General features: G+C 42.9%; 1 protein-coding gene across 1 annotated transcript in view; it reads left to right on the top strand.

Annotated features, from left to right (window-relative positions):
- Positions 1 to 22,621, top strand: part of LOC140482376 (kinesin heavy chain) — a 210,553-nt gene that overhangs the window by 167,949 nt on the left and 19,983 nt on the right. The window contains exons 23-25 of the mRNA XM_072579763.1: positions 2,059 to 2,163; positions 9,315 to 9,531; positions 17,155 to 17,272. Coding sequence (XP_072435864.1) covers positions 2,059 to 2,163; positions 9,315 to 9,531; positions 17,155 to 17,272 — 440 coding nt within the window. The remainder of the gene's footprint in view (positions 1 to 2,058; positions 2,164 to 9,314; positions 9,532 to 17,154; positions 17,273 to 22,621) is intronic.

Below are 22,621 nucleotides of genomic sequence, written 5' to 3' on the forward strand. Positions count from 1 at the left end.
TCCCACCCCCCGCGCAACTGCCGCAACTATTTTTCAGGGATTTATGATGAATGTCGAAGTGTGTTAGTGGCAGCAGCCACCACTTCTGATAGTGCTAGAGATCTTTTGATTGGCCAGCAGCCCTCCCACTCTATGGGAGGTAAGCGTAGTGAATAAATGCCTCCCATGGTGACAGATGCCCGCAATAGGGTTCCCGTTGCCAAGTAAGGAGTTAATTCTCCCAGGGACACTGCTGTTTTGTGCATTGAAGGTTGGATTCTCCCCTGGCTCAAACTAAAATCCACCAATAGAATTATAAAGTACAGAACATGATTCAACAATGTGTGCCTGCACCTGCACTTTGTTTTCCTTTTTAAGTGTGAATTTTCAACCTAAACTTGCTTCCATCATCCTGTCGTGCAAAGCATTCAATGCCAATGCTACTTGCTGAATTTTTTAAAAAAATCTCCTCATCTCTCCCACTGTTTTTTTTTGCCAATTATCTTAAATTGGTAGCTGCAGGCGCAGTTTTGTTTTAAACCAACGTCCTCATAATTTTTAGTTCTGTATCAAGACTTTTTAGTTACAAAAATAATGAATCACTCTAGAATATGATAGCGTCGCAGGGATGTACAGCACAGAAACAGACCTTTCAGTCCAATTCGTCCATGCCAACTAAATATCGTAAATTGATCTAGACCCATTAGCCAGCATTTGGTTCATATTCCTTAAAAACCTTCCTATTCATATACCCATCCAGATGCCTTTTAAATGTTGTAATTGTACCAGTCTCCACTACTTCCTCAGGCTGCTTATTCTATTAATGCATCACTCCTTGCATGAAAAAGTTTCCCCTTAGGTCCCTTTTAAACTGTTCCCCTCTCACCCTAAACCTATGCCCTCTAATTCTGGACTCCCTCACCCCAGGGAAAAGACCTTGTCTGTTTATCCTATCCATGCCCCTCGTGATTTTATAAATGTCTACAAGGTCACTCCTCAGCCTCCGATGCTGCAGTTTCCCTATAGCTCAAACCTTCCAACCCTGGCAACATCCTTGGAAATCTTTTCTGAACCCTTTTAAGTTTCATCCTTCCTATAGGGGGGAGACCAGAATTGCACACAATATTCCAAAAGTGGCCTGACCAATGTCCTGTACAGCCACAACATGATCTCCCAACTCCTATACTCAAATCTCTGATCAATAGTGGGAAGCACACCAAACGCCTTTCTCATTGACCTATCTACCTGAGACTCCATTTTCAAGGAGCTATGAGCTTGCATTGTTCAGCAACACTCCCAGGGACCTTACCATTAAATGTATAAGTCCTGCTCTGCTTTGCCTTTCCAAAATGCAGCACCTCGCATTTATGTAAATTAAGCTCCATCTGCCACTCCTTTATCCCTTGGCCCAGTTGATCAAGATCCCATTGTACTCTGATGTAACCTTCTTCACTGTCCACTACACCTCCAATCTTGGTGTTATCTGCAAACTTACTAAGTATACCTCCTGTGCGCACATCCAACTCATTTATGTAAACGACAAAAGGTCGTGGACCCAGTCTCGATCCTTGTGGTACATCACTGGCCACAGGCCTTCAGTCTGAAAAGCAACCCTCCACCACCACCCTGTCTTTTACCTTTGAGCCAGTTCTGTATTCTCTGGTCAATCCCAGTAGCTTCCACCAGTACCTCACACTAGAAACCACTGGAATGATACAGATAGCTTTAACTTCTGGTGGGATTATTCCGATGGCTAAAATGTGGAAAACTAAATGCGTAAACTTGTATCTCTAAACTCCCCTGCAAACCGTCAGAATTTTACATTGACGTTTGATTGTAGTAGATTTTGTCAAAACACTTCAGACTAAGAACTTTCTCAAACATGGAGCAAAATAATAAATGAGTGTATCTCACTTGAAGTAAGCATGCTGTTCCTATACACAAGTACAGTTGCTGCCTTTATTTTCCTATAAATGAACACTAACAGCAGGGCTCTGTCAGGAGGATGAAAATGTCACTTTAATTGATTGCACTTGGAGATGGGTCACAGACTGATCAGTTTGCTTTGTGCATCCTCAGAGCACGGAACTGGATTCCGACGATGGAGGGGGGAGTGCTGCTCAGAAACAGAAAATATCCTTTCTTGAGAACAACCTGGAGCAACTTACAAAAGTTCACAAGCAGGTATGAAAAGGATTTGTGTTTAAATTATGAAAACAGTCTGGTCTTCTAATGTTCTCTGCCACACAATTTTCAAATTTGCCTGGCCTGAATATTACTTGGCACTTGTCAGCCAAACCTGTAATATTGTTCCGGTCTTGCTGTATTTGGACTGAGGAGCTGAGGAGCTGCAAATAGTACTGAATGTTTTATAATCATTGAGAAAACTCTGACCTTATGATGAAGGTAAGGTCATTGATGAAGCATTGAAAGATGGTTGGGCCTAGGACATTGCTCTAAGTAATTCCTGTTGAGATGTACTGGAGCTGAGATTCTTTCAGGAGGCAATGAGCAAGTTGGATAATGGAGAGCCAGTGGACATGATTTATTTGGAATTCTGGAAGTATTTGACAAGGTACTGGATAGGAGGCTGCTAAATAAGAAAAGAGCCCATGGCTTTAGAGGCAAGCTGCTGGCACAGATAGAGACAAAAACAAAAGTTGTTGGAAAAGCTCAGCAGGTCTGGCAGCATCTGTGAAGAGAAATCAGAGTTAAAGCTTGATTGCCACAGTGTTCCAGTGTAAACTGGAAGAACACTCCTATTTCCGATGGGGACTCTGTAGCCCTCAAAACTCAATATCATGTTCAATCATTCTAGGTCCTAGCACCCAACCCCACACACAGTCTGCCATTACATACTACCTGCTGTTAGCCACTAACAGTCTCCATTAACTGCTATTCATTCTCGTAGCCAGATCGTTATCCACTCCTTTGTCTGTTCAACTGTTCTTCTCTCTTTTTGGACTCTATTTGCACCTATCATTTACTCCTTATCCATAGAAGGACTTGGACAGGCTGGAGGATTGGGCAAAGAAATGACAGATGGAATACAATGTGGGAAAGTGTAGGGTTATACACTTTGGTGGGAAGAATAGAGCCAAAGACTATTTTCTAAAGGGGAGGGGCTTCAGAAATCTGCAGCATAAAGAGACTTGGTAGCCCTCATTCATTATTCTGTTAAGGTTAACATGCAGGTTTAGCTTACAGTTATGAAGGCAAATGCAATGTTGGCATTCATTTCGAGAGAACTAGAATACAAGAGCAGGGGCGTACTACTGAGTCAGACTGCTTTTGTAAAATTCATTCATGGGATGTGGATATCACTGCTGGCCAGCATTTATTACCCATTCCTAGTTGTCCTTGAGAAAGTGATGGTGAGCAACAGTCTTGAACCGCTGCAGTTCACCTGCTGAGAGTTGAGCCACAATGCTTGTTCAGGTGGGCATTCCAGAGTTTTGACCCAGTGGCAGTGAAAGATTAGTGACATATTTCCAAGTCAAGGCTAGTGAGTAGCTTGGAGGGGAACTTGCAGGTGGTGGTGTTCCCATGTACCTGCTACACCTGTCCTTCGACATGGAAGTGGTTGAAAGGTGCTGTCTGAGGATCTTTTGTGAATGTCTGCAATGCATCTTGTCGATAATCTACACTGCTGCTACTGAGCGATGCTAGTGGAAGAAGTGGATACTTGTGGATTTGGTGCCAATCAAGTGAATAGTGTGAAGCTTCTTGAGTATTGTTGGAGCTGCACCCATCCAGACAAGTGGGGAATATTCCATCACACTCTTGATTCGTGCCTTATAGATGATGGACAGGCTTTGGGGAGTCAGGAGATGAGTTACTCGCCGCATTATTCCTAGGCTCTGACCTGCTTGTGGCAACTGTATTTATGCAGTGGGTCCAGCTGAGTTTTTGGTCAATGGTAACCCTGAGGATGTTGGTAGTGGGGGATTCAGTGATGATAACACCATTGTACGTCAAAGGGTGATGGTTAGATTGTCTCTTATTGGAGATGGTCATAGCCTGGCATTTGTATGTGCAAATATTACTTGCCACTTGTCAGCTGAAGCCTGGATGTTGTCCAGATCTTATTGCATTTAAATATGGACTTCTTCAATAGCAGAGAAGTTGCAAATGGTGCTGAACTGTGTGCAAACATCATCAAACATCCCTATGTCTGACCTTCTATTGGAGGGGAGGTTGTTAATGAGGTGGCGAAAGATGGTTGGTCTTAGGAGCCTATCCTGAGGAACTCCTGCAGCTGACCTGACAGACTTCCAACAACCATGACCATCTTCTTCTTTGCCAGGTATAACTCCAAACAGTGGAGAGTTTGCTCCCGATGCCCACTGATTCCAGTTTTGCTAAGGTTCCTTGATGCCAAACTCAGTCGAAGGTGGCCTTGATGTCATAGAGTCATGGAGAGGTACAGCATGGAAACAGACCCTTCGGTCCAACCCGTCCATGCCAACCAGATATCCCAACCCAATTTAGTCCCACCTGCCAGCACCTGGCCCATATCCCTCTTAAATGTTGCAATTGTACCAGCCTCCACCACATCCTCTGGCAGCTCATTCCTCTGCATGAAAAAGTTGCCCCTTAGGTCACTTTTATATCTTTCCCCTCTCACCCTAAACCTATGCCCTCTAGTTCTGGACTCCCCAACCCCAGGGAAAAGACTTTGTCTATTTATCCTATCCATGCCCCTCATAATTTTGTAAACCTCTATAAGGTCACCAACGCTTCAGGGAAAACAGCCCCTGCATGTTCAGCCTCTCTTTACAGCTCAAATCCTCCAACCCTGGCAACGTCCTTGTAAGTCTTTTCTGAACCTTTTCAAGTTTCACAACATCTTTCCGATAAGAAGGAGACCAGAACTGCATGCAATATTCTAACAGTGGCCGAACCAATGTCCTGTACAGCCACAACATGACCTCCCAACTCCTGTACTTGATACTCTGACCAATAAAGGAAAGCATACCAAACGCCTTCTTCACTATCCTATCTACCTGCGACTCCACTTTCAAGCAGCTATGAACCTGCACTCCAAGTTCTCTTTGTTCAGCAATACTCCCTAGGACCTTACCATTAAGTGTATAAGTCCTGCTAAGATTTACTTTCCCAAAATGCAGCACCTCGCATTTATCTGAATTAAACTCCATCTGCCACTTCTCAGCCCATTGGCCCAATTGATCCAGATCCTGTTGTAATCTGAGGTAACCCTCTTCGCTGTCCACTACACCTCCAATTTTGGTGTCATCTGCAAACTTACTAACTGTACCTCTTATGCTCGCATCCAAATCATTTATGTAAATGACAAAAAGTAGAGGACCCAGCACTGATCCTTGTGGCACTCCACTGGTCACAGTCCTCCAGTCTGAAAAACAACCCTCCATCACCACCCTCTGTCTTCTACCTTTGAGCCAGTTCTGTATCCAAATGGCTAGTTCTCCCTGTATTCTATGAGATCAAACCTTGCTAATCAGTCTCCCATGGGGAACCTTGTTGAACGCCTTATTGAAGTCCATATAGATCACATCTACTGCTCTGCCCTCATCAATCTTCTTTGTTACTTCTTCAAAAAACTCAATCAAGTTTGTGAGATATGATTTCCCATGCACAAAGCCATGTTGACTGTCCCTAATCAATCCTTGCCTTTCCAAATACATGTATACTCTGTCCCTCTGGATTTCCTCCAACAACTTGCCCACTACCAAAGTCAGGCTCACCGGTCTACAGTTCCCTGGCTTGTTTTATTGCCCTTCTTAAACAGTGGCACCACATTTGCCAATGTCCAGTCTTCCGGCACCTCACCTGTGACTATCAGTGATACAAATATCTCAGCAAGAGGCCCAGCAATCACTTCTCTCGCTTCCCACAGAGTTTTAGGGTACACCTGATCAGGTCCTGGGGATTTATCCACCTTTAACCGTTTCAAGACATTCAGCACTTCCTCCTCTGTAATCTGGACATTTTGCAAGATGTCACCATCTATTTCCCTACAGTCTATATCTTCCATATCGTTTTCCACAGTAAAGAGTGATGCAAAATATTCATTCAGTATCTCCCCCATTTTCTGTGGCTCAACACAAAGGCCGCCTTGCTGGTCTTTGAGGGGCCCTATTCTCTCTCTAGTTACCCTTTTGTCCTTAATATATTTGTAAAAACCCTTTGAATTCTCCTTAATTCTATTTGCCAAAGCTATCTCATGTCCCCTTTTTGCCCTCCTGATTTCCCTCTTAAGTATACTCGTACTTCCTTTATACTCTTCTAAGGATTCACTTGATCTATCCTGTCTATACCTGACATATGCTTCCTTCTTTTTCTTAACCAAATCCTCAATTTCTTTATTCATCCAGCATTCTCTATACCTACCAGCCTTTCCTTTCACCCTGACAGGAATATACTTTCTCTGGATTCTTGTTATCTCATTTCTGAAGGCTTCCCATTTTCCAGCCGTCCCTTTACCTGCGAACATCTGCCCCCCCATCAGCTTTCGAAAGTTCTCGCCTAATACCGTCAAAATTGGCCCTTCACCAATTTAGAACTTCAACTTTTAGATCTGGTCTATCCTTTTCCATCATGTGAAGGGCTGTAACTCTAATCTACCTCTAGAATTTGGAATACTGTGAGCAGTTTTGCTCCCTGTATCTCAGGAAGAATATGTTGACTTTGGAACGGGTTTAGAGGAGGTTTCCAAGAATGATCCCACAGATGAAAGTCTTGTCATATGGAAGGAGGTTGGGAATCTGGCTCTGTATTCAATGGAGTTTAAAAGGTTGAGGGGGGACCTCATGAAATTTAGAAAATATTGAGAGGCTTGGATAGGGAGAGCATGGAAAAGATTTTTCCGCTAGTAGGAGAGACTAGGACAAGAGGGCACAGCCTTTAAAACTAAGATAAGGAGAAATTTCTTCAGCCAGTGGGTGGTGACTCTGTGAAACTCATTGCTGCAGAAGGCTTTGGAGACCCCAAGTCATTGAGTGTATTTAAGACAGAGATAGATTGGTTCTTGATTAATAAGGGGATTAAGGTTTATGGAGAGAAGACAGGAGAATGGAGTTGAAAAGCATATCAGCCATGATCAAATGGTAGAGCAGACTTGATAAGCTGAGTGGCCTCATCCTATTCCTATATGTTATGGTCTAATGACCTCCAACAAGCATGACCATCTTTTTTTGTGCCAGGTATGACTCCAACCAGCAGAGTTTTCCCCTGATTCCCATTAACTCCAGTCTTTCTCGAGCGACTTGATGCCACACTTGGTTCAAATGTGGCTTAGTATCAAAGGCAGTCACTCTCATTTCACGTCTGAACTCACCTGTTTTGTCCATGCTTGTACATGTTTGCAATGAGGTGAAGAAATGAGTCACCCTGGCAGAACATAAGCTGAGTGTCAATGAGCAGGTTATTGCTAACTAAGTGCCCATTGATAGCACTGTTAAAAACTCCTCGATCACTTTCTTAGACTACCGGGGCGGCAATTGGCCTGATCAGATGTGTCGGCTTTTAGTGTACAGGACATACCTGGGTAATTTTCCTTTGTCAGTTAAAAGCCAGTAATGTAGCTGTGTTGGGGCAGTTTGGCTGGAGCAAGTATCACCAGTGTCATTGTCAGGGCCCACAGTTGTGGCAATATCCAGTGCCTTCAACCGTTTCTCAATATCATATGGAGTGAATCGAATTGGCTGAAGACTAGCATCTACGATGATGGGTACCTCTGGAATAGGCTGAGACTGACCACCCATCACCACCTCTGGCTGAAGATGTTTGTAAATTATTCAGCCTTACCTTTTGCACTGATGTGATGGGCTCCCATCATATTTGTCGAGCTTCCTCCTCCAGTGAGTGGTTTAATTGCCCAAAACCATTCACAACAGAATGTGACAGGACTAGTTTGCATGAGCAGAATTGGCATCTCTACTTCCCTATTTAATATATCTGCAATATATCACACTTCTGCTAATTATACCCTGATGTCAGTCAGCTACCATTCCAAAGTCCTGTAAAACATAATGGCTCAAAATGAAATTCAACATTCCTCCTCATCTCACTTGGTTGGTCAACAAACTGAGATATTATTCTGTTGAGAAAATAACGAGAATCCCCTAATAGGGTGGTATCATTCAGAACTGCTTTTGAAATGGATTGTGACAATAGAGTTTGTGTAATGAACCAGGTCACAGATCAGCCCTGACCACACTGAATGGTGGGACAAGCTTGAGGAGCTAATTTACTTGCCCCTAATTCCAAACTGTTACCCTTTGACTCCATTTTGTCTACTAATAAAATCTGTTAAGTGAACCTTCTGAAAGTTTCGATTTCCAATATTGACACCTTCTAAATATGTCAATGGGAACTTCTGTGTAAAAAGTCCATTGACCAATGTGGCATCACTTGTGGAGAGTTGTATTGTGCAGGTATATCCATTAATCTTAAGAGAACTTGTGCTTTAAACTTTTCTTTGATATTTGAGTCATTGGTGATGCAAACTGAAAGAGGTTAAGTTCAGGATCATTCATGCTTTTGCAGCAAGCAAAGAGAGAGAATAAATAGACTGTAGCCTTTGGGGGAATTGAATAGGTTATTTGTATATTTTATTTCTTCTGGGAATGATTTTTGAGTAAGAGTCAATCTTGATACATCTGGTAGGCTTTTCTTCCCAATGTGACTGCAAGGTCTTCATTATTTCTGGTAGTTCCTGGTCATTTTGTTAAGGAGTGGATGGATAAGAGATAAGTTGAATACAATGCAATAGGCATGCCACAGGATATATAGGAATTATGGTTATGAGATTTTATTACTTTCTTTTGACCTTCTGTCTCCCTGCATTTTTGTTACCTTGTCTATTTGTATCCTTTAAAATGCGGATGGATGATGTCATTGATGAATTCCTTGTACTCTTAAATAATGGCCAAATGTTTCCATATTATCAGTAAGAGATTACAAAACAAAAACAGGACATGGAAATTATGCTTTCAAATTCATCATAAATTTAGGACAGTGTCTATTTTTTTGTTCCCTTCGATCCTGCCAAATAAAACTTAGGATTAATGTTCTCAACCTCATTAAACCCATTAACTTATCATGCTTTCCCAGTGTTTCTGATTATTTCATAGTTGGGCTGGTTTCAACTTTGGTAGTTTTGACTTTGAAGTCCATTGTTGGATTCTCTGGCAGATTTCTACCCTGGATATTAAATTCACAAGAGACATGTGGAAATTTGATCCAATATTGCCCATTTGATACCAACGTCAAATATTCATATCGTTGCCCCCATTCCCTGCCCAGTCACCTTGAGGTTCACTCTCATCCTCTTAATTCTTTATCTCTTCCAGCTGGTTCGTGACAATGCAGATCTTCGTTGTGAGCTTCCTAAGCTGGAGAAACGACTTCGGGCTACAGCTGAGAGAGTTAAAGCACTGGAGAGTGCATTGAAGGAAGCCAAGGAGAGTGCCATGAGAGACCGCAAGCGCTACCATCAGGAGGTCGATCGAATCAAGGAAGCAGTACGAGCCAAAAACATGGCCAGGCGGGCACATTCAGCTCAGATTGGTGAGTATCTTCTCTGCTTCCAGTCACTTGTGTTAATGCATGTGGGCTCTGTCTTTTACCTGATGAGAGTTTATGGATGCTGATGGTACCAATGAAGCAAAGTTATTCCCAGGTTTATGAAAGAAGATGTCATTGTTTCTGACTGCAATATGAATACAATAAGAACTAGTCAGGTTGAAATCATACTTAGAATTTAAAAGGAGAGAGGTAAACATTAAAGAGGAAGAACAGAACTTTAGGAGAAGAGACTGAGTGTACAGTTAAAATGATGAGTTTTTAGGAAACTTCATGTAGTGATGTCAGATTGAGCAGGATAATGTGATTTGGGGAGATTATTTCAGATAGTGGGGTGTTCAACGTTTAAAATATTGTCTGTGAAGGTTATGTGGAGGAAAGACATAAGCTAGAGCCTTATGGAAAAGATTGCTTGATAATTTGGATTGAGACTATGGAGAATGAAGATGACATATTAGGACTGATTCCCTTCAGAACAATTCCTGCAGAGAATTGTAGGCCTTAAGTTCCTAATTCTTCTTCCTTTTATATTGAAGGAAGTAAAACCAAGCAGCAGAGGTATACAATTTTCTAATTATTATTTCCTTTAAGTATCACTCCCTACCAGTGTCACTCAATCAGAGAATCAGATCTGACACTTGTCCACAAAGTAAATTTTAAATTGGAGGAAAATGCTCTCCAATCATATCTTTAAGCCAACTAACTAGGCATTAACAATGGAATGAGATCATGCCAACAACACTCAAGTTAAGACTGTAGCATAGGTCTAAAAGCATAGGGAGGAAGCTACACAGTTCTGAGATTGTGGAAAAAAAAGAGATGGGGTTGGAATGCATTGAGCCTTGATTTTAAAAACTGGGGATTCAGGGAGAAGGAATAGCATGTAGGATGGTGTATTTGGAAGTAATGAACAAGTGAGGAACACTGACTCTAAGCTGTAAAACAGATTGGCAATCAGGTTTTTGCTTTAACCTCCATGCTAAAGGACTGTTGGGAAAGCATCCAAAAAGTAGTCACATTTTGGACTGATTTAAATTTTGAAGAGTTGAAAGTTGATCGAAATATTGAAAACAGGAATTACTTTCAACAATGCTTCGTCTAGATATATTTTTATCCTCTTTGTCTAGAAACAACAGGGCTAATTTTAGTGCAGATGTAAGGGTGAGGAAATGCCAAAAGTAAAACGTATGGCAAACCTAACTTCATCCTGCTCACTTCTACTTTTATCTGTATTGTGTTGTGGGGCTTATGACTAAGCTGCTGTCTGGAGATGGGTGTTGCCTCAAAATATTTTAATTTAAAAGATTTCATACTTCAGATTTAACCTGTTCCCCATTAAATCCTGGAGGGTAGGTTGTCTGGGCTTTGTGATATAGGACAACTGATGGGACATGAGGCAAGCTGGATAGAACATGTAGGTGCTTTCCCAGCACTGCTTGTGGGCCAATAGGAGCAAGATCAATCCCCATTGCTTTGGGCTGTTAAGATAGTCTGTAAAACTTTCTTTGATTCTGCTGCCCCTTGTAATTTGGTACTCGGATTCTAGAATAGGACCAGAGTGAGCAAAGAGAGGCAGCTGAGGAATGCAAGCAGAAGTTCTAATCTGTTTCCCCTAGTGGCCATTTTGTGTGGCATGGGAAAGGACATCAGCCTGCCTTGACCTTACAGCAAGTTCACCAGGATGGGTATTCTGCAGAAGTCCCATGACCTGGCTGAATAGGGAAAGGCAGGAATGGCAACAAAGGCAGGTTCAAAAGGTAAAGATGCTTATTGAAAAGTAAGTTTGGGGATTTATTTAGCAGTCTATGAGTGTCATTGGAGGCAAATTGATATTGAAGAAGATCAGAGAGGCAAGTGGTAGAGGTTGACATGACTCTATTTAAGGGCAAAGTTTAGGGCAGGCTCATGTCTACATTTTTGAGTGGCATCAACTGAGGTTCAGACCTGGCCCCAGCAAGTATAAAAGATCATAAGAACTCACTTGGAAAATAAAATGGGGCGCCTCAAACTAGCCATCTGTGGAACCACACAAAGGTACCACAAAAGAATAAAGACAAATTCAAGTCCCCTACAGATAGAAACATGGGAATTTAGAATGGGGAACAAAGAGTTGGCAGAACAATTGATTGCATAAACAAAAAAGAACTATAGAATTCAGAAATCTGAAACAAACATAGTGTGTTGGAGAAACAGCAGGTCTGGCAGCCTCTGTTGAGAGAAAAACTGAATTACTGTTTTGAGTCCAGTGACTCTTCAATTAAAAATGTACTTTAGTTTTGTCTTCACAAGGGAAGCAACAAATAACATCCCAAAAATATAGGAGGATTCAAGGCCTAATGGGAAGGTGGAATGGAAAGAAATTAATATTAGTAAGGAAGTAATGTTGAGGAACTGACAAGCTTAAAGATAGATTAATCCCCAGGGCTTGATGACCTTCATTCCAGAGTACTTAAGGAAGTGGCCCTAGAAATATTCGATGCACTTGGTAGCCATTTTCCAAAGCACCATTGACTCTGGAACAGTTCCTTTGGATTAGAGTGTAGCTAATATAACCCCAATGTTTACGAAGGGAGGCAGAGAGAAAATAGCGCATTATGGACAAGTTAGCTTGACAATGAATCATAGAGTCATTCAGCATGGAAACAGACCCTTCAGTCCAACTCGTCCATGCTGATCAGGTTTCCTAAACTGAACTAGTCCCATTTGCCTACATTTGGGCCATATCACTTGAAACCTTTCCTATTCATGCATCTGTTCAAACATCTTGTAAACATTGTAATTGTACCCACCCGCCTCTACCATTTCCTCTGACAGTCCATGCCATATATGCAGTAAAGAATTGTCTCTCAGGTCCCTTATAAATATTTTCCCTCTCACCTTAAATCTATGCCCTCTAGTTTTGGTCCTGGGGAAAAGACATTGACTATTCACCTTATCTATGCCACCCATGATTTTATAACCCTCTTTAAAGTCACGACTCAGCCTCCTATGCTCCAGGGAAAATGTCCCAGCCTTTCCAAGTCTCTCTGTTTGACAACACTCCCCAGGGTGGTACCATTAACTGTGTAAGTCCTGCCCTTCTTTGGTTTGCCAAAATGCAACACTTCGCATTTACTAAATTAAACTCCATCTGCCACTCCTCAGCCCATTGGCCTGGCTAATAAACCAATTTTGGTGTCATTCACAAATTAACTAACCATACTTCCTATATTCGCATCCAAAATGTTTATATAAATGATAAACAACAGTAAACCCAGCTCTGATCCTTGTGGTACATCGCTGGTCACAGGCCTCCAGTCTGAACAACAACATTCTATCACAGCCTGCTGTCTCCTACCATCAGGCCAATTAGATAGCTGTCCCTGATTCCATGTGATCTAACCTCCCTAATCAGTCTATCATGAAGAACCTTGTCGAAGGCCTTGCTAAAATCCATGCAGACTATGTCTACCACTGTGCCTTCTTCTATTTTGGTCATGTCTTCAAACAATCCCAATAAAGTTCATGCGACACAATTTTCCACACACAAAGCCATGCTGACTATCCCTAACCAGTCCTTGCCTTTCCAAATGCATGTAAATCCTGTCTCTCAGAACCGCCTCTGACAACTTACCAACCATTGGCATTAGGCTGAATGATCTGTAGCTTTCTGGCTTTTCCTTGCAGCCTTTCTATATAAAGGCACAACAATAGCCCTTCTCCAGTCTTCTGGCATCCCGTCCATGCCTGTAGGTGATACAGCTATCTCTGCTGGGGACCCTGCAATTTCTCCCCTAGCCTCCCACAATGTTCTGGGATACACTTGATCAGGTCCTGGATATTTATCTACCTTCGTGATTTTTAAGAAACCAGCATCTCTTCTTCTGTAATGTGGACTCTTTTGAAGACATCAGTGTTATTTCCCCAAGTTCCCTGGCTTCCATGTTATTCTCCACAGCAAATACTGACACAAAGTATTTGTTTCGTATCTTACCCCATCTCCTGCGGTCCCATATGTAGGCGTTGATCTTTAATGGGCCCTAATGTGCTGCACTCCACCACTAATACCCTGGAGATGGAACACCCTGAGGCCCTGTTTATTGTAACTGGTGACTTCAATCAAGTCAGTCAAAGGAAGGTATTGCCCAAGTGCCACCAGAACATTATCTGCCCTATCAGGGGCCTGAACATTTCAGAGAACTGCTACATCACTGTGAAAGATGCCTACCGCTCCATTCCCCCGTCCTCATTTCGGGAAATCTGAACACAATGCCGTGTTCCTTCTCCCGGTTTACAGGCAAAAGTTCAAGTAGGAGATCCCTCACAGATACAGGTCCAGTGCTGTCGGAAGAGACAGAGTATCAACTCTGGTGCTGTCTGGAATCGGCTGATTGGGCCATGTTCTAACAGTCCACAAGTACCTTGGATGAGTACGCCACCACCATCACAGACTTTATCAGCAAGTGTGTGGAGGACTGTATACTGAAAATATCAATCCGGATGTTCCCCAACAGAAACCCTGGATGAAACAGGACATACAGAACCTGCTAAAAACCAGGCGTGAGGCCTTCAGATCAGCAGACCCACTCAAATGTAAGGAATCCAAGTATGACCTTCACAGAGCCATTAAGACAGCCAAGGACCAAACTAGAGACCCAGACAGACACCCGACAACTATGGCAAGAACTGAATGACATCACAGGTTCTAAAAGGAGACAGTGCAAGATAGCAGACGATGACATATCCCTCCCAGATCATCTCAACGCCTTCTATGCTCACTTTGAGCAGAATTTCAGTGGAAAGGTAACACCTATTCTGACAAGTCCAGATGAAGCTATCCCAACAATTACTACAAAAGAGGTCAGAACAGTTTTCCGTCTTGTGAACCCAAGGAAAGCGGTGGGACCAGACGGAGTACCAGGCTGTGCACTCAGAGCATGTGCAGATCAACTGGCAGAGGTCTTCTCAGACATCTTCAACCTCTCCCTGCAGCAGGCCACTGTCCCTGTCTGTTTCAAGAGGGCCAACAACATCCTGTGCCTAAGAAGGCTCATGCAGCATGTGTCAATGACTACCACCCAGTGGCCCTAATTTCCTGAAGTGGTCATGAAGTGCTTTGAAAGGCTGGTCATGGCATTAATCAACTCCATCCTCCCCATTACTCTTGACCCACTCCAATCTGCTTATTGGACCAACAGATCCATGTCAGATGCCGTATCACTTGCCTTTCACTCCTGCCTAGAATATCTTGACACCAAGAACAGCTGTGTAAGAATCTTACTCATTGACTACAGTTCAGCCTTCAAAACTGTTATCCCCTTGAGACAGATTACTAAACTTAGTGATCTCAGACTAAGCCCCATTCTCTACAATTGGATCCTCAGTTTCCTGACCTTTGGGCCACAATCAGTGAAGATTGGGGATAACATTTCATCCTCACTAACACTCAACACTGGAGACCCCGGGGTGTGTATGCAGCCCCCTACTGTACTCACTGTATACCCATGACTGCATCGCCAAATACAAGACTAATGCCATTTACAAGTTTGCTGATGACACCACCATAGTCAGTTGAATCTCAGATGGTGATGAAACAGACTACAGACGGGAGGTGGAACACCTGGAAAAATGGTGCACTGAGAACAGCCGAGCTCTTTATGACGGCAAAAAAAAGGAGCTCATTACTGACTTTCGGCAGGATGTTACTCATGCCCCTCTACACATCAACAGCAGAGAGGTGGAACAATTGGAGAGTGTCAAACTCCTGGAAGTGGTCATTCACAACAAGCTTTCTTGGACTCTTCATGTGGATGCACTGGTTACAAAGGCCCAACAATGTCTCTTCTTCCTCAGGCAGCTGAGGAAATTTGACATGATGGTGAATACCCTTACCAATTTTTATAGGTGCGTCATCAAGAGCATTCTGTCTGGAAGTATCACTACCTGGTACGGCAACTATACCATTCAAAATCAGAGATGGTTACAGAGAGTGGTGAATTCAGTCTGGACAATCACAAAGGCCAACCTCCCATCTGTAGAATCCATCTACCAGGCCTGCTGTTGAGGAAAGGCCGTCAGCATTCTCAAAGATCCATCCCACCCCTACCACTGAGGAAAAAGTACAGAAGCCTGAACACATGCACCAGCCGGTTTCTAAAAAAGTTTCTACCCTACTGTTGTTAGAATACTGAATGGACTCACAAGCATTTAACTTTCACCTGTACCTGTGTTTTTGTTTTTGCCACTGTTTCCCTATTATTTACTTATCTATGCTACTTAACTCTGTGATCTGCCTGTGTTGCTCACAAGACAAAGCTTTTCACTGTGCCTCGGTACACGTGACAATAAATTCAGTTCGATTCAGTTCAATTCATAATCTCTCCCTAGTTACTGTTTTGCCCTTCATGTACTTCTAGAATTTCATTGAATCCTCCTTTACCTCATCTGCCAAAGCTATCTCATGTCCCCGTTTGCCTTCTTAATTCCCTCTTAAGTGTACCACTGTGCTCCTCATGGGATTCACTTGATCCCAGCTTTGTATACCTGACATATGAAAAATGTTAGACTCCATTATAAAAGATGTAATAGCATCTGGAAGATAGGACAGTGTTAGCTTGGTTTTATGAACGGTATGTTGTACCTGACAAATCTTGTGAAATTTTTGAGAATGTAAGTAATAGAGTGGATAAGAGCAGCCAGTGGATGTGAGTTACTTGGATATTCAGAAGGTCCCATGTCAGAGTTTGGCATGCAAAATTAAAGCACATGGAATTGGAGGTCATGTACTGAAATGGGTTGAGTATTGGTTGGCACGTAGGTAACAAAGAGTAGGAATAAACGGGTCTTTTTCCGAATGGCAGGCAGTGACTAGTGGGATGCCGCAGGGATCAGAGTTTGTACCCCTGCTATTCACTACGTAAATTAATGATTTAAATGTGGAAACTACGTTTCTTAGCTTTAACTTTGCAGATGACACCAAGCTGGGTGGGAGGGTTTACTGTGACCAGCTTCAGTGTAATTTGGACATTTTAAGTAAGAGGAAAAATACATTGTAAATGCAATATGGAGTGGATAAGCAAAAACAGGCAGGCAGATTATTATCTGAATGGCATTGGGAAAGGGGAGAGGGGAGTTGTATCAAGACCTGGGTGTCCCTGTACATCAGTTGCTGAAAGTAAGCATGCATGTGCAGTAGGTGGTGAAGAAAGCAAATGGTATATTGGCCATCATAATGACAGAAATCAGATACAGGAATAGGGAATGTCTTGTTGCAACTGTACAGTGCTTTGGTAAGATCACACTGATGAGTTGCACATAGTTTTGTCTCCTGATAGGACAAAGAATGTCTGTTTCTTCAGGGAGTGCAAGGAAGGTTTACCTGACTGATTTCTTGTAGGAGTACATTCCTGGTGGAATTGGACTGGTTAAGACTCAAGGTTTTAAACTTCAATGATCAGTTTTGATCATATTGAATAGTGGAGCAGGCTTTAAGAGCTGAATAGTCTTGCCCTGCTCCTATTTTCTGTGGTTCCGTGTTCCTGTTGCAGACAGTGATGGACGTCTGTTTGCAAATACGCTGGCACGTTTGGATGGAACGTAATTTAATTGAATCTTGTTCTTTCATTTTAGCCAAACCTATTCGTCCTGGTCATTATCCTGCATCCTCCCCAACAGCCTTTCATGTTATTCGTGGCGGTGGAGTACCTGTGACCTCAAACTCTAGTTGCTATCAGAACAAAGACAAGTAGTAAGTACAATAAAGTCTAATTGAAACAATAAATCTATGGGCTGCTGAGATGAAAATGGTCCTTTAATCAATGTTTCTCTTATGAAATATGATCTTCTCAAATTTAACTATTGAGCTATTTGTGGTTTGTTGACACGTTAAATTCTTCATTTGCATTATTTAGGTTTAGAAATTACCTTTGACAGCATTAGCAATGATGCCTAATGAATTTTTATGAAATTTCTTTGTCCACTGTTGTAGCAGAGTTACCAACCTCATAGCTAAAAATCACGCAACACCAGGTTATAGTCCAACAGATTTAATTGGAAGCACACTAGCTTTTGGAGCACTGCTCCTTCATCAGATGATCACTGAAAGCTAGTGTGCTTCCAATTAAACCTGTTGGACTATAACCTGGTGTTGTGTGATTTTTAACTTTGTACACCTCAGTCCAACACCGGCATCTCCAAATCACAACCTTCTAGCCTAATGGACGTTTACATCCCAGAAGGAGACCACTCAGCCCACTGTGTCCACACTGGTCAACAAAGATCTGATTGTACTAATCCCATTTTCCTGCTCTTAGCCTATAGCCCAGGAGGTTAAGGCAATGCAAGTGAATATCTAAATACTGCTTAAGTGTTATGAGAGTTTCTGACTCAACCACTCTTTTTAAGGCTGTGAGTTCCAGACCCCCACCACCCTCTGGGTGAAATAGTTTCTCCTCAACTCTCCTCTAAGCCTTTCACCTCTAAACTTAAATCTATGCCCCCCCCCAACCCGGTTACTCAACTAATGGAACAAGTGCCTTCCTATTCACCCAATCTATGCCTCTCCTAACCGTGTCCCCATCAATTTATGTAACGTATGTTTAAGTAGTGAACGAGAGATGTCATATCAACATGTTTCATGTTTGTCCTGAGGTTTGCTGTTTTATAAGATAAATCAAACTTTAGTGTTATCAAATATTGGGAGGAGAAAGATATTCCACCTAATCCTCTTCTTGATCATTTAAAATTGTGAAAAGACTTTGTGTTGGCATATTCTTCAGATTGTAGTTTAAACTTCATGACCTGAATCAAGTGGCTGCACTTTCAGTCTTGCTAACTGACTTGTTTTGCCTTAGCTGCAAGAACGTATCCAGTGCTGAAAGAGAGAAAAAAGACACTTTGTGGGGGAAAGGGGAGGAAGGAAAGAGTAAAGAATAAAAAAACTAAAAAGTATGATATTTTGTTTGCCTCTAAGAGTTGTCAGTTGACTGATAAGATCAGTTGATGGTCTATGTCTTTAAGACATATTGACTATCTGTAATGTGTAGGGACACAAAATCTCGGCAGAACATTCTGCAGAGGTGCACTGGAGAGGTGCTGCTTTTATGTTTGACCCGCTTTACCGTAGATGTCAACATTTTGATCCACCTGTGAAGCTGAGAAAAATCCTTCAAGAAACAGGGTTATGATTAGGGTCACACTTGCATGGCTAGTGTAAATTATGAGAAAGTGAGGACTGCAGATGCTCGAGATCAGAGCTGAAAATGTGTTGCTGGAAAAGTGCAGCAGGTCAGGCAGCATCCAAGGAGCAGGAGAATCGACGTTTCGGGCACAAGCCCTTCTTCAGGAATGAGGAGGGTGTGCCAAGCAGGCTAAGATAAAAGGTAGGGAGGAGGGACTTGGGGGAGGGGCATTGGGAAAGCAATAGGTGGAAGGAGGTTAAGGTGAGGGTGATAGGCCGGAGAGGGGGTGGGGGCGGAGAGGTCGGGAAGAAGTTTGCAGGTCAAGAAGGCGGTGCTGAGTCCGAGGGTTAGGACTGAGATAAGGTGGGGGGAGGGGAAATGAGGAAGCTGGAGAAATCTGCATTCATCCCGTGTGGTTGGAGTGTAAATTATGTCAAGTGAAGAAGCAGCAAGGAATATAAATGCTCTGACTTATCTTCACTTCTTTATTGCTTTCGTGCTCAGGAATTTGACTATATAATTACTTCTCTAACTCTCACTATCTGGGGATCGATTGTACGCAACCAGTAGCTTGGTTGCTGCTTTTTTGTGTGGAGCTCAGCTGAGTATTTATTACTTCACTTAAGATACGACCCTCCTCAAAACCATGATTCATTATTTAATCAATGATGTTACACCCTCAACTTTTTAATCCCCTCCTCTACCCTGCCTGAAAACCCTATAACTAGGATGATGAGCTGTCATCCTTGTCTCTCTTTAAGCCAGGTTTCCATCATAAAAATGATCTAATGACTCTAATGCCTTCACATGTCTGCTCTGAGCTGTATTCACTGTACGCCTTGTGTTTACATATATACCTTTTACGTATACCTTTAAGTACTGCCATTTTTCTGTGTTATACAGTTTCCAACCTCTGCTCCTTCTGTCTTTCAGGTTCACTTGCTAAGTTTCTGCTCTCCTTCCCTGCTCTGAATTGCTGTCAGTTTCCATACCCCAGCCAATCCAGTTCAGTTTAAACCTTCCCCAACAAAATTTGCAAATCCCTCTGTAAAGATACTCATCCTGGTTTTCTTCAGGTTTAGACCATTCGGTTTGTACAGGTCCCACCTTCACCATAATAGTTCTCAGTGGCTCAGAACTTTGAGCTTCACCCTCGCACACCAGCTTCCCGGCCATGTGCTGAACTTTGTATTCTCTTATTTTGATGCTCACTAGGATGAGTAATCCTGAGACTACTGCTTTAGAGGTCTGGCACCTAATTAGCTGTCTCTAATCTGGCAACACCACTTTATCTCCATTGTGGTCAGTTAGACGCACAAGAGAATAGACATATTAAAACACTGTGAATTAAATCAGTTACACTCTCAGCTGTATCTTACATGTTTTGGCTAAGTCCGAGTTGTGCTGAGCTTTTCGGAGGGATTTCTGCTGGGAGACCGGGTGGCTATCTTACCAAACTTGCCTCAATAACCACTTACCTTGCCCCTATGGCATCTCATGTGTCCAAATCCAACCCCATTGTCCCATGTGTCATTCAGGGAACATCTCACCACTCCCTGGAGTTCACTAACATCCCTTGTGTTTGCACCATCTTTGAGAGTCTGGTGTGTACCTGGCAAGGGCTGTCAGTTTGAAGCTGAAGCTACTCCTGACATTTTTCCCTGAATATTGCTGATGGGGAGGTTGTCGATCTGCTCTGCAGGCAGAGTCCTGGAGATCCTGCTGCACAGGGCGGGGTACAGGTGGGATTTTCTCTTCTCCCAGAACCAGCAGCAGTGGAAACCACAATGCCAGATAGTTTCAGCTTGGTCTTCGTTTGACACTTGGGTTGAAGCAGTCTCAGCCATCTGGAGAAATGCCCAGAGCTGTTGGATGATGGTCAATAACTTTTTCCACTCTATCTGCAGAAGTGCTACCATCTTCTTTCCAATACCTTACACACACTCTCTCTCTCTCTCTCTCTCTCTCTCTCTCTCTCTCTCTCCTGCACCCACCTCATTCCAAGGCTCATGCTCTATAACTCCCACTATTGAAACATCTTCCCCACTTGCTTTGACACTTACTAACCCTGTAGGCCCTCTGTGTTGCCCAGTCACTCAGGTTGCCAGCACCAGCAGTAATGGCTGTCCTACCCACTTCCATCTCCTGTCATACCTGCCCCGTTTCCTTCCAGGAATAAAAAAATGGCCACACTAGGGCAGAAAAATCTCAAGGCAAGGTGGTGTGCTGCAAAAGATTCGACTCCTCACTCTTTATCAGCAGAAGATCCTGCCTCTGATTGCTCCAAGCAATCAGAGTATCAGAAGCAGCCATTGTCTTACTGTGTTGGGATCCCCTGAGCAAAGACTATCCCCATTGTCTGGACCGAGACCCACTGACAATTGTGGCAGGCTCCCTGGCTTTGTGTCTGTTCTAACTGCCATAGCAAGACAGACATAATCTGAGTCTGGAACCTCTGGCTGTGATGTCAGTGTGTATCAAGTCAAGGCAACACAAGGCAGGGGTGCTGTGAGTATCCAGTCAGCTCAGCCTGAGTGGGTTCTATGACAGTGTGCAAGGAGCTGAGAGTTTCAGCCTGATCCAGTCCATGATCTAGCTGTGTCTCCCAGAGTATAGTCAATGCCAGTGCAGACCAATGGGGCTCACTAATCATCTCACCCGATTCTCACCTTGCCATAGCCCACATCATTCAGAGCCTGGTAAGAGTTCGCCTTCTGTCTTCACAAAAGAGGCAGCTGCTGTAGACTTTCTAGTTAAAAGAGGAGGAGTATGAGTATTAGATGAAGTGAAGTACTGGAGGGGCTGACTACCCTGGATAAATGATAGGGCAGGATGAATTGTTGCCGGAACAGAAATTGCTGAGGAAACTCAGCCAGCCTGGCAACACATGTGAGGAAAACAACAGAGTTAATGTTTTGATTCAATGACTTCATCAGAATTCATTCTGAATTTCCGTGGCAGTTGACGGAAGCCAGGAACTAAATAATAGATGCTCTGAGAATCGTTTTCCAATGCTAACTAGTTCAGGTGAGGTACCAGAGAAATATTGCATGCAGTTCTGGTTTCTCTCCTATCGGAAGGATGTTGTGAAACTTGAATGGATTCAGAAAAGATTTACAAGGATGTTGCCAGGATTGGAGGATTTGAGCTACAGGGAGAGGCTGAACAGGCTGGGGCTGTTTTCCCTGGAACATCGGAGGCTGAGGGGTGACCTTATAGAGGTTTCTAAAATCATGAGGGGTGTGGATAGGGTAAATAGACACTGTTTCCCTGGGGTGGTGGAGTCCAGAAGTAGAGGGCATAAGATTCGGGTGAGAGGGGAAAGATATGACAGGGACCTAAGGGGCAACTTTTTCACACAGAGTATAGAGCATGAATGGAATGAGCTGCCTGGTGGAGCCTGGTACAATTGCTGCATTTAAAAGGCATCTGAATGGGTATATGAATATGAAGGGTTTAGAGGGATATAGGCCAAATGCTGGCAAATGGGACTAGATTAGGATAGGTTATCTGGTCAGCATGCATGAGTTAGACCGATGGGTTCATTTCTGTGCTGTACCTCTCTATGACTATGACTCTAATCAGGAAGTTTGTGAGGTTAAGCATTTTCGGAGATCAAACACTAATGCACAGTAAACAGGAGGGTTCTGGGAAAAGTAGAGAAAATAAGAGACTTTTGAGGGTACTTTCACAGGTCAGTGAAGGTGGCAGGATAGGTAGATAGGATGAGAAAAATAAGTGCAAGAGGAGGGTGTAACACTGGAACGATACAAGACACTGGGGTTGGGCAGCACCTGAAGTTTTGTGTGCAGTTCACTGCATTACAAGGAAGACTTGCCTTACATAGAATACAGAGGAGAGTCACAAGAATATACCAGGGCTTGAAAATTGCTAGTATCAGGAAAGAATTGATCAAC

This window comes from Chiloscyllium punctatum, chromosome 10 (genome assembly GCF_047496795.1).
Source record: "Chiloscyllium punctatum isolate Juve2018m chromosome 10, sChiPun1.3, whole genome shotgun sequence".
NCBI lineage: Eukaryota > Metazoa > Chordata > Chondrichthyes > Orectolobiformes > Hemiscylliidae > Chiloscyllium > Chiloscyllium punctatum.